Source organism: Barbatula barbatula (genome assembly GCF_947034865.1).
Source record: "Barbatula barbatula genome assembly, chromosome: 19".
Classification (NCBI taxonomy): domain Eukaryota; kingdom Metazoa; phylum Chordata; class Actinopteri; order Cypriniformes; family Nemacheilidae; genus Barbatula; species Barbatula barbatula.
The window spans coordinates 21,775,375-21,788,555 of record NC_136782.1 but is presented as its reverse complement, the minus strand read 5'-3'; the positions used below and the strand labels follow the sequence as shown (position 1 = coordinate 21,788,555).

The 13,181-nt window shown below is 37.4% G+C and overlaps 2 protein-coding genes across 2 annotated transcripts in view; one reads left to right on the top strand and one right to left on the bottom strand.

Moving 5' to 3' along the window:
• LOC306908485 (uncharacterized protein) overlaps nt 1-13,181 on the bottom strand; it is a 236,329-nt gene that overhangs the window by 16,442 nt on the left and 206,706 nt on the right. The window contains exons 8-11 of the mRNA XM_079481383.1: nt 9,655-9,828; nt 8,439-8,612; nt 3,991-4,164; nt 608-781 (exon numbers count right to left, since the gene is read on the bottom strand). Coding sequence (XP_079337509.1) covers nt 608-781; nt 3,991-4,164; nt 8,439-8,612; nt 9,655-9,828 — 696 coding nt within the window. The remainder of the gene's footprint in view (nt 1-607; nt 782-3,990; nt 4,165-8,438; nt 8,613-9,654; nt 9,829-13,181) is intronic.
• The window catches only part of LOC306908488 (NACHT, LRR and PYD domains-containing protein 3-like), a 316,456-nt gene that overhangs the window by 291,019 nt on the left and 12,256 nt on the right, over nt 1-13,181 (top strand). The window lies entirely within an intron of this gene.

Below are 13,181 nucleotides of genomic sequence, written 5' to 3'. Positions count from 1 at the left end.
GTGAATGTCCCACATTAAACTGTTTCCTTATAATGGACTTCAATGGAGGAGAAAACACTTAACGTGACATTATTGACTTTATCTGTGGAATAAGATCTCCTTCTTTTGACAGCAGCTTGTGTTTATTACAACAAACATTTGACAGAAATGTTGTTTTTTCTGGTGGTTGTTTGGGTAGTGAAGCGCTTTTCACATTAAGTGTTTTAGAAAGTCTCAGTAAAATGTGTGTCTTTGAAAGTTTCTTTATTGTTTGTGTTACTCTATTAAAATGTTAATTGTATTTGCAAATACTTTAATGCATCATTAACAATAAATTCTAGAAGAGAAACTCTTTCTTTATTTCTGTCGTTCTTTTCTTTATGGCAAGATCTCTCATGTCTGATCTGTGCTCATCATTTAAAGGGACAGTTCACCTCAAATTAAAACTAATACAATTATGTTGAATTTTGTTAACAAATTCTTTGTCTTGTCACTTATAAAGCAAGATTTTTGTGTTTTTTATGACATTCCAACATCCCAAATATCCCCCACCAACCCCTGAACATGAATATAGAAGATGATCATGTAAGAATCAGTACATGTGTGACTATCAGAGAGATGATCTTACTCCAGTGTCTCCAGTTTACAGTGAGGATTCTCCAGTACAGTAGAGATCAGCTTCACTCCTGAATCTCCTACATTATTACCAGAAAGATCCAGATGTTTCAGGTGTGAGGGGTTTGATCTCAGAGCTGAAGTCAGAGCAACACAACCTTCATCTGTGATCTCACACCAACCCAACCTGTAGAGAACAACAACACACACTTCAGTCTCTCAGTTCAGCAGGAATGTCATGAATGAAACACATATTACACTGAATAACATTCATCATCATGTTAAATCTTGATCATTAAAATGCTGTTCTCACGCTCTCACACCACACATCTGTTTTCTTACACAGGACCGTACGCTCCATTGTTTCTATAGTGTGAAATCTAATGTGTGTAATAATTGTGTAAAAGCTGAAGTGTATTTTAATGCTGCAAACATTTGATAACGTCTCAGTGGTCTAACAGCCCCTCAATGTCAAAATAAGTGAGGTGACCAATCAAATGAAAGAAGACGAGAGTTAGTGTTTACAGAGCCGAGCGGTTCTTTCAATAAAGTTTTTCATGTGCAGATGATCTGATGAGCTCAGAATATAAATACAACAAGTAAAGTTTCATGTTAAGCGTGTGTGAATGTCCCACATTAAACTGTTTCCTTATAATGGACTTCAATGGAGGAGAAAACACTTAACGTGACATTATTGACTTTATCTGTGGAATAAGATCTCCTTCTTTTGACAGCAGCTTGTGTTTATTACAACAAACATTTGACAGAAATGTTGTTTTTTCTGGTCGTTGTTTGGGTAGTGAAGCGCTTTTCACATTAAGTGTTTTAGAAAGTCTCAGTAAACTGTGCGGCTTTGAAAGTTTCTTTATTGTTTGTGTTAATCTATTAAAATGTTAATTGTATTTGCAAATACTTTAATGCATCATTAACAATAAATTCTAGTAGAGAAACTCTTTCTTTATTTCTGTCGTTCTTTTCTTTATGGCAAGATCTCTCATGTCTGATCTGTGCTCATCATTTAAAGGGTTCCTATTGGACGGCTAAAATCAACATTATTGTGTATTTGGTGTTATATTGTGTGTTTACGTGGTTTACTGTTAAAAAAAATCACATTAGTTTTCACATTTCATTGCATTACTGTTGCTTCTCTGTGTCTTTCTGAAACACCTCGATTCTTAACAAAGTTCTTCGTTGTGAAAGCGCTGTGTACTCTGATTGGCCAGCTGCCCAGTGTGTTGTGATTGGCCAGCTGTCCAGTGTGTTGTGATTGGCCGAATACCTCAAGCATGTGACAGATATATATTTTTATGTGTAGCATCACACTGCAGGGAGAACAGCCAGAGGATACGAGGCTCCCGATAGATTCAGACTCATAAATATAAAACTATTTCTGCATTTGTGATCGTAGGACCGACAGAAAAACTTACGTTTGAATAGTCCGATGCAAATTCTTTCATAATGAAAACGTTCTTACAGGCTGCGAGTGAGAAGCGTCAGACTGTCCTTACAAACTTGGATTCGCTTCACTTTTTAGAAACAGCCGTTGAGCACAACCAGGTGTTCATGTGCTGCACACACTCAGATTTTGAAGTTGTGATGTTTTGGAACAGTGTTGTAAATAAAACTTAACCACAGATTTATAATTGAGTCCTCGTATGGAAAACCAACTAAGATATTCATTTGTGATGAAACACACAGCGTCTCCACAACATGGCGACAGCAACAGCAACACTACAGCAAGGGTGTATTCCAGAAAGCAGGTTATGTGACTTACCTGGGTAAGTTAAGGAGTAAGCAAGCGGATAACATCTGCTTTTGGTTCCAAAAATGGAGGTAACTTTCGGGTTATGTAAGTTACCATAGCAACTGACTCTCTGAGGATAACCTGCTCCGGAGCAGGTTATGTTGCAGGGTTAGTTTGTTTCAGAGAGGTTTCTGAGCATGGCATGCCCTTTTGATGAGAGGCACAGATTATACAGGGTTTTTTTCGCCATGAGAGGGTGATAAAACCACATATCGATGTGTTCTCTTATCCTAAGGAATATTTGCAGGAGCGCTATTGTTTTTCTAGGCAGTCGTTAATTTATTTAACAAACCTACTAAGACCACACATATCAAACGTGACAAACCGCGGGTCAGCGCTAGCGCCAGACAAATTCTTTGTATTGCTCTGCGCTTTTTTGCTACGGAGAGTTTTCTCTACAATATGGGCGATGCAGAGCATGTGGGAAAGGTGACAGTGTGTAGAGCTGTTCGTACAGTATGCATGGCACTGAAACGTTTTCTACACACTTTTGTACAGTTCCCTGGCCATAAACCTGGGCGCTTTATTAAGTGAAAGAGCCAACTCCTGAGATGGGGTAAGGGGAGGTGGACCCCCGCCAGTAAGACGGGCCTCAGCCTTCTTTCTATTAGCTATATAGGAAGAATACTGTAAAAGTAACTTAAGACATTGATCTTAAAACAGTTAGAATACAATATTAACTTTTTGGAGAATGTTTTTGTGTTTCATTTTGACTTGGGAAAGACTTATTTTGGCTCCAGAATGATTACACCTTATAAAACAAGAGGCCTATATATTTCTTTTCAATATACATTGCACTGTATTCTTAAGAAACTGATGTTGAGAAAAGTAAATGCTTGTCGAGTCATGCCACATGCTCAAAAAGACAATTGTTCAACTTTTGCAAATTAACAAAAGAAAGGCAAGCATATTTAAAATGTAATAAAAAAATATGCAGCTGTATTGCTTTTTTTTCATGATAATGGGCTTGAACTCGTTAAAAGTTGTGAGTCCGCTTCCGAGAAGTACACGGCACGTAACTTTTCACCCTTAGTTTCCATGGTGACTCCTGAATTCGGCGTTCCATTGAAAATGCCTTGATATGTTCACTGTGCGCGCGCATTAACTCAAGGTTATTAGCAGTAGGTTGATTAAACTAACTCGACACAGGTGTTCTGGAACCGACATACCCAGAGTAAGCAGGTTTTGGGTTAATCAACCCACAGTTCAGGGTTAATCTGATGCTAAATTAACCCAGCTTTCTGGAATACACCCCAGGAACAGACACGCCTTCTTTCTTACATGTTTATATTTAGGGCGTGTTCTTCAACACTTCTCACCAACTGATGTAGAAATGTGGGGGTGTGTTTAAAGGAGGCGTTTTAGGCAGGTTTGGATGAGCATCCGCTTTTAAATAAAACTAAATCCTGTCATATGATTTAAATCATCACATGTTTTGACAATCACAATACACTTAAAAACACAAACACATAACGCAAAGTTTTTATGACATTCCTAGATCCCAAACACCCCCCACCAACCCCTGAACATGAATATAGAAGATGATGATGTTAGAATCAGTACATGTGTGACTATCAGAGAGATGATCTTACTTCAGTGTCTCCAGTTTACAGTGAGGATTCTCCAGTACAGTAGAGATCAGCTTCACTCCTGAATCTCCTACATTATTATCAGACAGATCCAGATGTTTCAGGTGTGAGGGGTTTGATCTCAGAGCTGAAGTCAGAGCAACACAACCTTCATCTGTGATCTCACAGCTCCACAACCTGTAGAGAACAACAACACACACTTCAGTCTCTCAGTTCAGCAGGAATGTCATGAATGAAACACATATTACACTGAATAACATTCATCATCATGTTAAATCTTGATCATTAAAATGCTGTTCTCACGCTCTCACACCACACATCTGTTTTCTTACACAGGACCATACGCTCCATTGTTTCTATAGTGTGAAATCTAATGTGTGTAATAATTGTGTAAAAGCTGAAGTGTATTTTAATGCTGCAAACATTTGATAACGTCTCAGTGGTCTAACAGCCCCTCAATGTCAAAATAAGTGAGGTGACCAATCAAATGAAAGAAGACGAGAGTTAGTGTTTACAGAGCCGAGCGGTTCTTTAAATAAAGTTTTTCATGTGCAGATGATCTGATGAGCTCAGAATATAAATACAACAAGTAAAGTTTCATGTTAAGCGTGTGTGAATGTCCCACATTAAACTGTTTCCTTATAATGGACTTCAATGGAGGAGAAAACACTTAACGTGACATTATTGACTTTATCTGTGGAATAAGATCTCCTTCTTTTGACAGCAGCTTGTGTTTATTACAACAAACATTTGACAGAAATGTTGTTTTTTCTGGTCGTTGTTTGGGTAGTGAAGCGCTTTTCACATTAAGTGTTTTAGAAAGTCTCAGTAAACTGTGTGTCTTTGAAAGTTTCTTTATTGTTTGTGTTAATCTATTAAAATGTTAATTGTATTTGCAAATACTTTAATGCATCATTAACAATAAATTCTAGAAGAGAAACTCTTTCTTTATTTCTGTCGTTCTTTTCTTTATGGCAAGATCTCTCATGTCTGATCTGTGCTCATCATTTAAAGGGTTCCTATTGGACGTCTAAAATTAACATTATTGTGTATTTGGTGTTATATTGTGTGTTTACGTGGTTTACTGTTAAAAAAAATCACATTAGTTTTCACATTTAATTGCATTACTGTCGCTTCTCTGTGTCTTTCTGAAACGCCTCGATTCTTAACAAAGTTCTTCGTTGTGAAAGCGCTGTGTACTCTGATTGGCCAGCTGTCCAGTGTGTTGTGATTGGCCGAATACCTCAAGCATGTGACAGATATATATTTTTATGTGTAGCATCACGCTGCAGGGAGAACAGCCAGAAGATACGAGGCTCCCGATGGATTCAGACTCGTAAATATACAACTATTTCTGCATTTGTGATCGTAGGACCGACAGAAAAACTTACGTTTGAATAGTCCGATGCAAATTCTTTCATAATGAAAACGTTCTTACAGGCTGCGAGTGAGAAGCGTCAGACTGTCCTTACAAACTTGGATTCGCTTCACTTTTTAGAAACAGCCGTTGAGCACAACCAGGTGTTCATGTGCTGCACACACTCAGATTTTGAAGTTGTGATGTTTTGGAACAGTGTTGTAAATAAAACGTAACGACAGATTTATAATTGAGTCCTCGTATGGAAAACCAACTAAGATATTAATTTGTGATGAAACGCACAGCGTCTCCACAACATGGCGACAGCAGCAACAACACTACAGCAGGAACAGACACGCCTTCTTTCTTACACGTATATATTTTGGGGGCGTGTTCTTCAACGCCTCTCACCAACTGATGTAGAAATGTGGGGGTGTGTTTAAAGGAGGGGTTTAGGCAGGTTTGGATGAGCATCCGCTTTTAAATAAAACTAAATCCTGTCATATGATTTAAATCATCACATGTTTTGACAATCACAATACTATGGAAGCAAAAAAGAGACATAATGTTTTGAAATTTAATAGCCAATGAATACTTGAGTTTGAATTATTTTACTTTGGAAACCTTGTATCTGAATTTATTTGTTTCGAATTTACCTCTATGAAATTTAAATATGAAAATTCTTGATTTCCATTTTAAAAACTGGAATTTAATGCTCACAAATTCAGATACAAAACAAAATCAACTTACAGAATTTCAGATAAAATACATTCAGGTTGATCAAATTCGATTGCTCTTATTCAGATCTAAAATTTCAAGTTAATATTTTTCAAAGAAAACATATGTCTAATTCGACTGCTCAAATTCAGATCGAAAAATTCAAGTTAAATATTCACATGGTAACATCCGGGCTACCCAGCATAGGAAAAACAGTTGAGCCCAGAGCCCGTCTGCAATTGAACCGCACCATTGAACCGAACCATTGAACCGAACAATTGAACCGAACAATTGAACCGAACCATTGAACCGAACCAATGAACCGACGTCGGGCGGCCTATCAGAGAACGTCAACCTGACTGTCTGTCATGATCCAAGAAGAGGCAAAGTCACGTATATTAAACCTGTAAAGAAGATGACTTCTTACGACAAGCCGTTTTGACATAAAAACCTTGGGTTTGACTATCCATAAAATATATTTTAGATAGTTTTAATTGTATTTCGACGAGTCATAATTGTAATTTCACTAGTCAAATTGATAATTAGAGATATCTGCATTTATAATTGCGCTAGTAAGAAATATGATTCGAGATATCTGTAAATATGTTTTGACTAGTCAAAACTCTATTTTAGATATCTGTAATGACCTCATAGATATCTAAAATTATCGCGTCACAAATACGCAAAGTATTTAAAGATATCTCTAATTCAGTTTCGACTAGTCTCAATTATATTTTAAGATATCTGAATCGTGCCTGCTCCTAGTCGAATCTGCTGTTGTGTGACGTGAGACTTAATCTCCTCAGCTCCTCCCCCACGCCAAAACCAAAAGCGCAACGGCTAATGCTATCACCTTGGCTTCATCGGAACACAGCTAAGGAGACAACAGGCTAGTTTTTTAAAAACGGATGTCAATGGGTTTTGTTCGCTTTTACGCTTTCTCTTAAAGATCCTTCGATCTAACTAAAATAAGGGTTTCTTATCTATGCCAGAGCCCCTCCTTATACCTAGTGCTAACGGCTAACAACAGTAGACAGCGTTTGTAACTTGTCAAGGAGAGAAAAGAACTGAATGAAGTACTTCAGGGATTATTAAATCATATATGGAGGCAGTCATGTATGCATAGCGCTGAGATTTTAATTGCAGTCATGTTACAAAGCAGACCAAACAATGTGTAATGTTCAATAAAGACAAAGATCAGCAAACTGCTCGTTTTGTTGTAATTTATTTTTTATATATTTTTTGAAGAGACATGAGTGAAAAACATTTGAATTATATACCAAAACGTGAAAAAGTACAAATAAGCACGTGATGGACAAGAATGTTGCATATATGGCACTTCAATCATGACCTGCTGGCACTGAGATCCGAATCGGCTCTAACCACTAGGCCACAGACACCTATACAGATGTCTCGTTCTCGCTTCTCAGGGAACCGAGGTTACGAAAGTAACCGGAGAAGTTTTCCTGCTGGCTATAACGTGTTGCCTAGCTGACTTACCTACATAGAGAGACGAGTCACACAACAAACCATAGCTAACAGTTATGTGTTCCAAAAAATAATCAGCAACAACATACTTTTGTTCTGTCGAGTCTGATTGTACATAAACAGCAAACTACCGGAGCGCCTTCGTTTTCCCTAGAAGTCATCTTCTTTACAGGTTTAATATACGTGACTTCGCCTCTTCTTGGATCATGACAGACAGTCAGGTTGACGTGCTCTGATAGGCCGCCCGACGTCGGTTCATTGGTTCGGTTCAATGGTGCGGTTCAATTGCAGACGGGCTCTGGGCTCAACTGTTTTTCCTATGCTGGGTAGCCCGGATGTTACCATGTGAATATTTAACTTGAATTTTTCGATCTGAATTTGAGCAGTCGAATTAGACATATGTTTTCTTTGTAAAAAATATTAACTTGAAATTTTAGATCTGAATAAGAGCAATCGAATTTGATCAACCTGAATGTATTTTATCTGAAATTCTGTAAGTTGATTTTGTTTTGTATCTGAATTTGTGAGCATTAAATTCCAGTTTTTAAAATGGAAATCAAGAATTTTCATATTTAAATTTCATAGAGGTAAATTCGAAACAAATAAATTCAGATACAAGGTTTCCAAAGTAAAAGAATTCAAACTGAAGTATTCATTGGCTATTAAATTTCAAAACATTATGTCTCTTTTTTGCTTCCATACAATACACTTAAAAACACAAACACATAACGCAAAGTTTTTATGACATTCCTAGATCCCAAACACCCCCAACCAACCCCTGAACATGAATATAGAAGATGATGATGTAAGAATCAGTACATGTGTGACTATCAGAGAGATGATCATGTAAGAATCAGTACATGTGTGACTATCAGAGAGATGATCTTACTTCAGTTTCTCCAGTTTACAGTGAGGATTCTCCAGTACAGTAGAGATCAGCTTCACTCCTGAATCTCCTACATTATTATCAGACAGATCCAGATGTCTCAGGTGTGAGGGGTTTGATCTCAGAGCTGAAGTCAGAGCAACACAACCTTCATCTGTGATATTACACTGAATCAACCTGTAGAGAACAACAACACACACTTCAGTCTCTCAGTTCAGCAGGAATGTCATGAATGAAACACATATTACACTGAATAACATTCATCATCATGTTAAATCTTGATCATTAAAATGCTGTTCTCACGCTCTCACACCACACATCTGTTTTCTTACACAGGACCATACGCTCCATTGTTTCTATAGTGTGAAATCTAATGTGTGTAATAATTGTGTAAAAGCTGAAGTGTATTTTAATGCTGCAAACATTTGATAACGTCTCAGTGGTCTAACAGCCCCTCAATGTCAAAATAAGTGAGGTGACCAATCAAATGAAAGAAGACGAGAGTTAGTGTTTACAGAGCCGAGCGCTTCTTTAAATAAAGTTTTTCATGTGCAGATGATCTGATGAGCTCAGAATATAAATACAACAAGTAAAGTTTCATGATAAGCGTGTGTGAATGTCCCACATTAAACTGTTTCCTTATAATGGACTTCAATGGAGGAGAAAACACTTAACGTGACATTATTGACTTTATCTGTGGAATAAGATCTCCTTCTTTTGACAGCAGCTTGTGTTTATTACAACAAACATTTGACAGAAATGTTGTTTTTTCAGGTCGTTGTTTGGGTAGTGAAGCGCTTTTCACATTAAGTGTTTTAGAAAGTCTCAGTAAAATGTGTGTCTTTGAAAGTTTCTTTATTGTTTGTGTTAATCTATTAAAATGTTAATTGTATTTGCAAATACTTTAATGCATCATTAACAATAAATTCTAGAAGAGAAACTCTTTCTTTATTTCTGTCGTTCTTTTCTTTATGGCAAGATCTCTCATGTCTGATCTGTGCTCATCATTTAAAGGGACAGTTCACCTCAAATTAAAACTAATACAATTATGTTGAATTTTGTTAACAAATTCTTTGTCTTGTCACTTATAACGCAAGATTTTTGTGTTTTTTATGACATTCCTACATCCCAAATATCCCCCACCAACCCCTGAACATGAATATAGAAGATGATGATGTAAGAATCAGTACATGTGTGACTATCAGAGAGATGATCTTACTTCAGTGTCTCCAGTTTACAGTGAGGATTCTCCAGTACAGTAGAGATCAGCTTCACTCCTGAATCTCCTACATTATTATCAGTCAGATCCAGATGTTTCAGGTGTGAGGGGTTTGATCTCAGAGCTGAAGTCAGAGCAACACAACCTTCATCTGTGATCTCACACCCACTCAACCTGTAGAGATAAATGACAAACATTGCTGATAAACATGAAATGAAAAAGAGAAAACTAAACAATAATGAGAATAACAATTTCCTCATATAAACACATGTGAGTGTAATAAGTGTAATATTGTTGTTGTGTTTGTTTGTTAAACGCAGATGTTTGATGTTGAATCTCATGAACATCAGACTGATGAAGAACACTGAAGAGTTTTGAGTTCTTGATGAAGAACATCACAGTGCTTTAGAGAAACTCCACACAAACTAAACTAAACCTTTGATAACACAAACACATCATCAACACCATCAAACTGTGATGTGACATCTTTACACTGATCGGATTATAATTCACACATCAGGGACCCGTTTCAATAAGGAGGTTCAAGCAACACTGAGTTAAAATATGACACACTCGCCCAATTTAAATCTAGATTAAAAACGCATCTTTTCAGCCAAGCATTCAATTAATGCAAATATGCTAAATAAATCAGATTTACATAGATATTATTTACTAGAATAATTGGATTTTTATAAAACACCATGTAGCGTGTTTTACACTTTCTTGGGTTTTTCGTTTTTCCCCTGTAAAGCTGCTTTGGAACAATGCAAATTGTGAAAAGCGCTATATAAATAAAATTGAATTGAACTCTGAGTTGATTTACTCAGATAATCTCTACTCTGAGTTTTCTGTTTCAGAACAGCTGGTTTCAATTAGTTTAATCCACTCTGAGTAAGTTTACTCAAAGTTACGCGTGTTCACAGCGGCTTTATAAAGACATCATCAATTGAGCGAAGATAACATGATTCACCATGGCAACGCCACGTGACAAAAAGCGCTCCGTTTATTTCTCGCCAGTCGAATTGGAGGCACAGTTACAAACATACAGCGAATATGAGCACATTTATAGAAGAGCAACACAAGAGCAGCAGCAAAAGAGAGAGAATCTGCGTGGGAGAAAATTGCTTTACGTGTCAACGTGTACGTTTAATTGCTTCATATAGTATATATATATATATATATACGATTTTTGTCATGTAGGTGCAATCCTTCTGCAATAAAAAGAACATGGTAACAGCTGAAAATAAAATATATAAACATCATTCAGTCCGGTGAGTTTAAATGCTCTTGCTAGTAGGATGCCTGACTGGGACATGTTTGATATATTTAATAAACTGGCTTTGAAAGTTATGAGGATATGAGAACTGAGCACTGTGGCTGTAGAAGACAGAAAACTGGCCATGCTTGCACCTGCTCTCCCAAGAAGATCATGGCTGGTTTTTCTAAATCCTGTTTGTAAGACAGCTATGCACCCAATCACATTGTGAAATCCTAAAGAGTATTTGAACTATTAGTTTACTTCCAGAGGTGACAGCAAGACCACATTTATTTGATCAGATTAATTCAGAAAGACGTTCACCATTCACCTGTAATCCTATGAAACTCCTCTTTGATGCCTCTCACAGGAAACTTAACACAAACATATAAAAAGTGTTTAAGAGCGATTCACACTTTTCTTACTGCTCTGCATACAGTTGCCTTGCTAACATGTTCTGCATCTGTGTCATATAGAAAACTTCCGTTAGCAAAGACACATAAGGCCATACAGAGAATCTGCTCAGATATAAGAGCGCATTCACGAGAGAGGTTTGTGATGTAAGGATGAAGCAGAGTGTGAATATATTTAATGGACTGTAAAGAAAAACGGTATCGCTCAAATAAAACATCCTCCGGATATGATAAATTTACGTCGTGAGAGATTATATGTTGAAGCCCCGTTTGGAAGTTTTATCTCTCTCTGAATGAATGCAGCTTCCTCATCTACAGGTTACTGTAAAAAAAACGGACATGCCATTTTAATGTCTGCGTAATTTATTAACTCGCGATTAAGGAAAACGATTGAAGAAACAAACGGCGAAGGCAATTTCAACACCGCTCGCGCTTCTAAAAGGGGCGGAGATTGGAACAAACCTCGGGTTAGTGGAATAAAAGCTGCTCCAGACCAGGTTAGGTTCACAGAGTAGGTTACTATGGTTACTCACTCGGAGTATAAGATACCTTGATTTCTGAAACGGGCTTGACTTACCCCACGGTCACGTGTTTGATATACCTCGCGTTCTGAAACTGAAAATCCAGAGTATCCCGTTTTCTGGGGTTAATTTACACTGAGTTTCCACTTAACCTGCTTTCTGAAAAGGGTCCCTGATCCTGTGAATAATACACATCAACTCTCTAAAGTGATAAAATGATCTGATGACACGACACCTGCTGTTTTACATCTACATCAGAGAAATGAGACCCTTGATGCTCTCTGGGTCAGGATATAAAATACTGGACAAATGTAAAAATTATTTACAATTTAAAATAATAAAATAAGGGATTACGTACAGCAGGCTGGCTATATATTTACCGGCTGTGTGTTTGATATCAAAGCTTTATTTGATTTTGATCGCATGTTTTTATAAAGTGACTGATGGTTAAAGGGAATAAAACTGTAACAGTCAACTGATTGTCGTTAGTTTTACTTACTTTAGTTTTCTGGATTCTTTAATCACAGGCTGAAGTTTCACAAGAACTTTATCTGCTTTATTTTCACCTCCAATAAATGTATTCAGATCAAGTTCATCCAAATACTGATCAGACATCAGCAACACAAAAACTAAAGCTGACCACTGTGAAGAAGAGAGTTTGGAGCGTCCGACTGATCCAGATTTCACATAATGTTGAATCTCCTGCAGCAGTGAATCATCACCCAGTTCATTCAGACAGTGAATTAGATTGATGGATTTCTCTGGAGACAGATTCTCACTGATCTTCTGTTTAATGTACTCAATAGTTTCCTCTTTCTTGTACGAGCATCTTCTCATGTGTGGCAGTAGATCCCATAAGGAGAATCTTCTCATGTGTGGCAGTTGCACCTGTAAGGAGCATCTTCTCATGTGTGTCAGTAGATGCTGTAAGAGAATCTGATTGGACTCCAGTGAGAGACCCAGAAGAAAACGCAGGAAAAGATCCAGATGTCCATTCTGACTCTTTAGAGACTCGTCAACAGCTCTCTGATGCAGGTCAAATATTGACGTCTCTACTTGAGGTGATTTTCTAGCTTTATTGAACACATTTCTCTTGTTGTTTGTGATGGAGATGTGAGCATAAAGAGCTGCGAGATGTTCCTGAACGCTCAGATGAATAAAGCAGTAAACTTTCCCCTGATACAAGCCAAACTCCTCTCTGAAGATCTGAGAGCACAGTCCTGAGTACACTGATGCTTCTGCTACATCAATGCCACACTCTCTCAGGTCCTCATCATAGAAGATCACATTCCCTTTCACAAGCTGCTCAAAAGCCAGTTTGGCCAGTTTGATGATCAT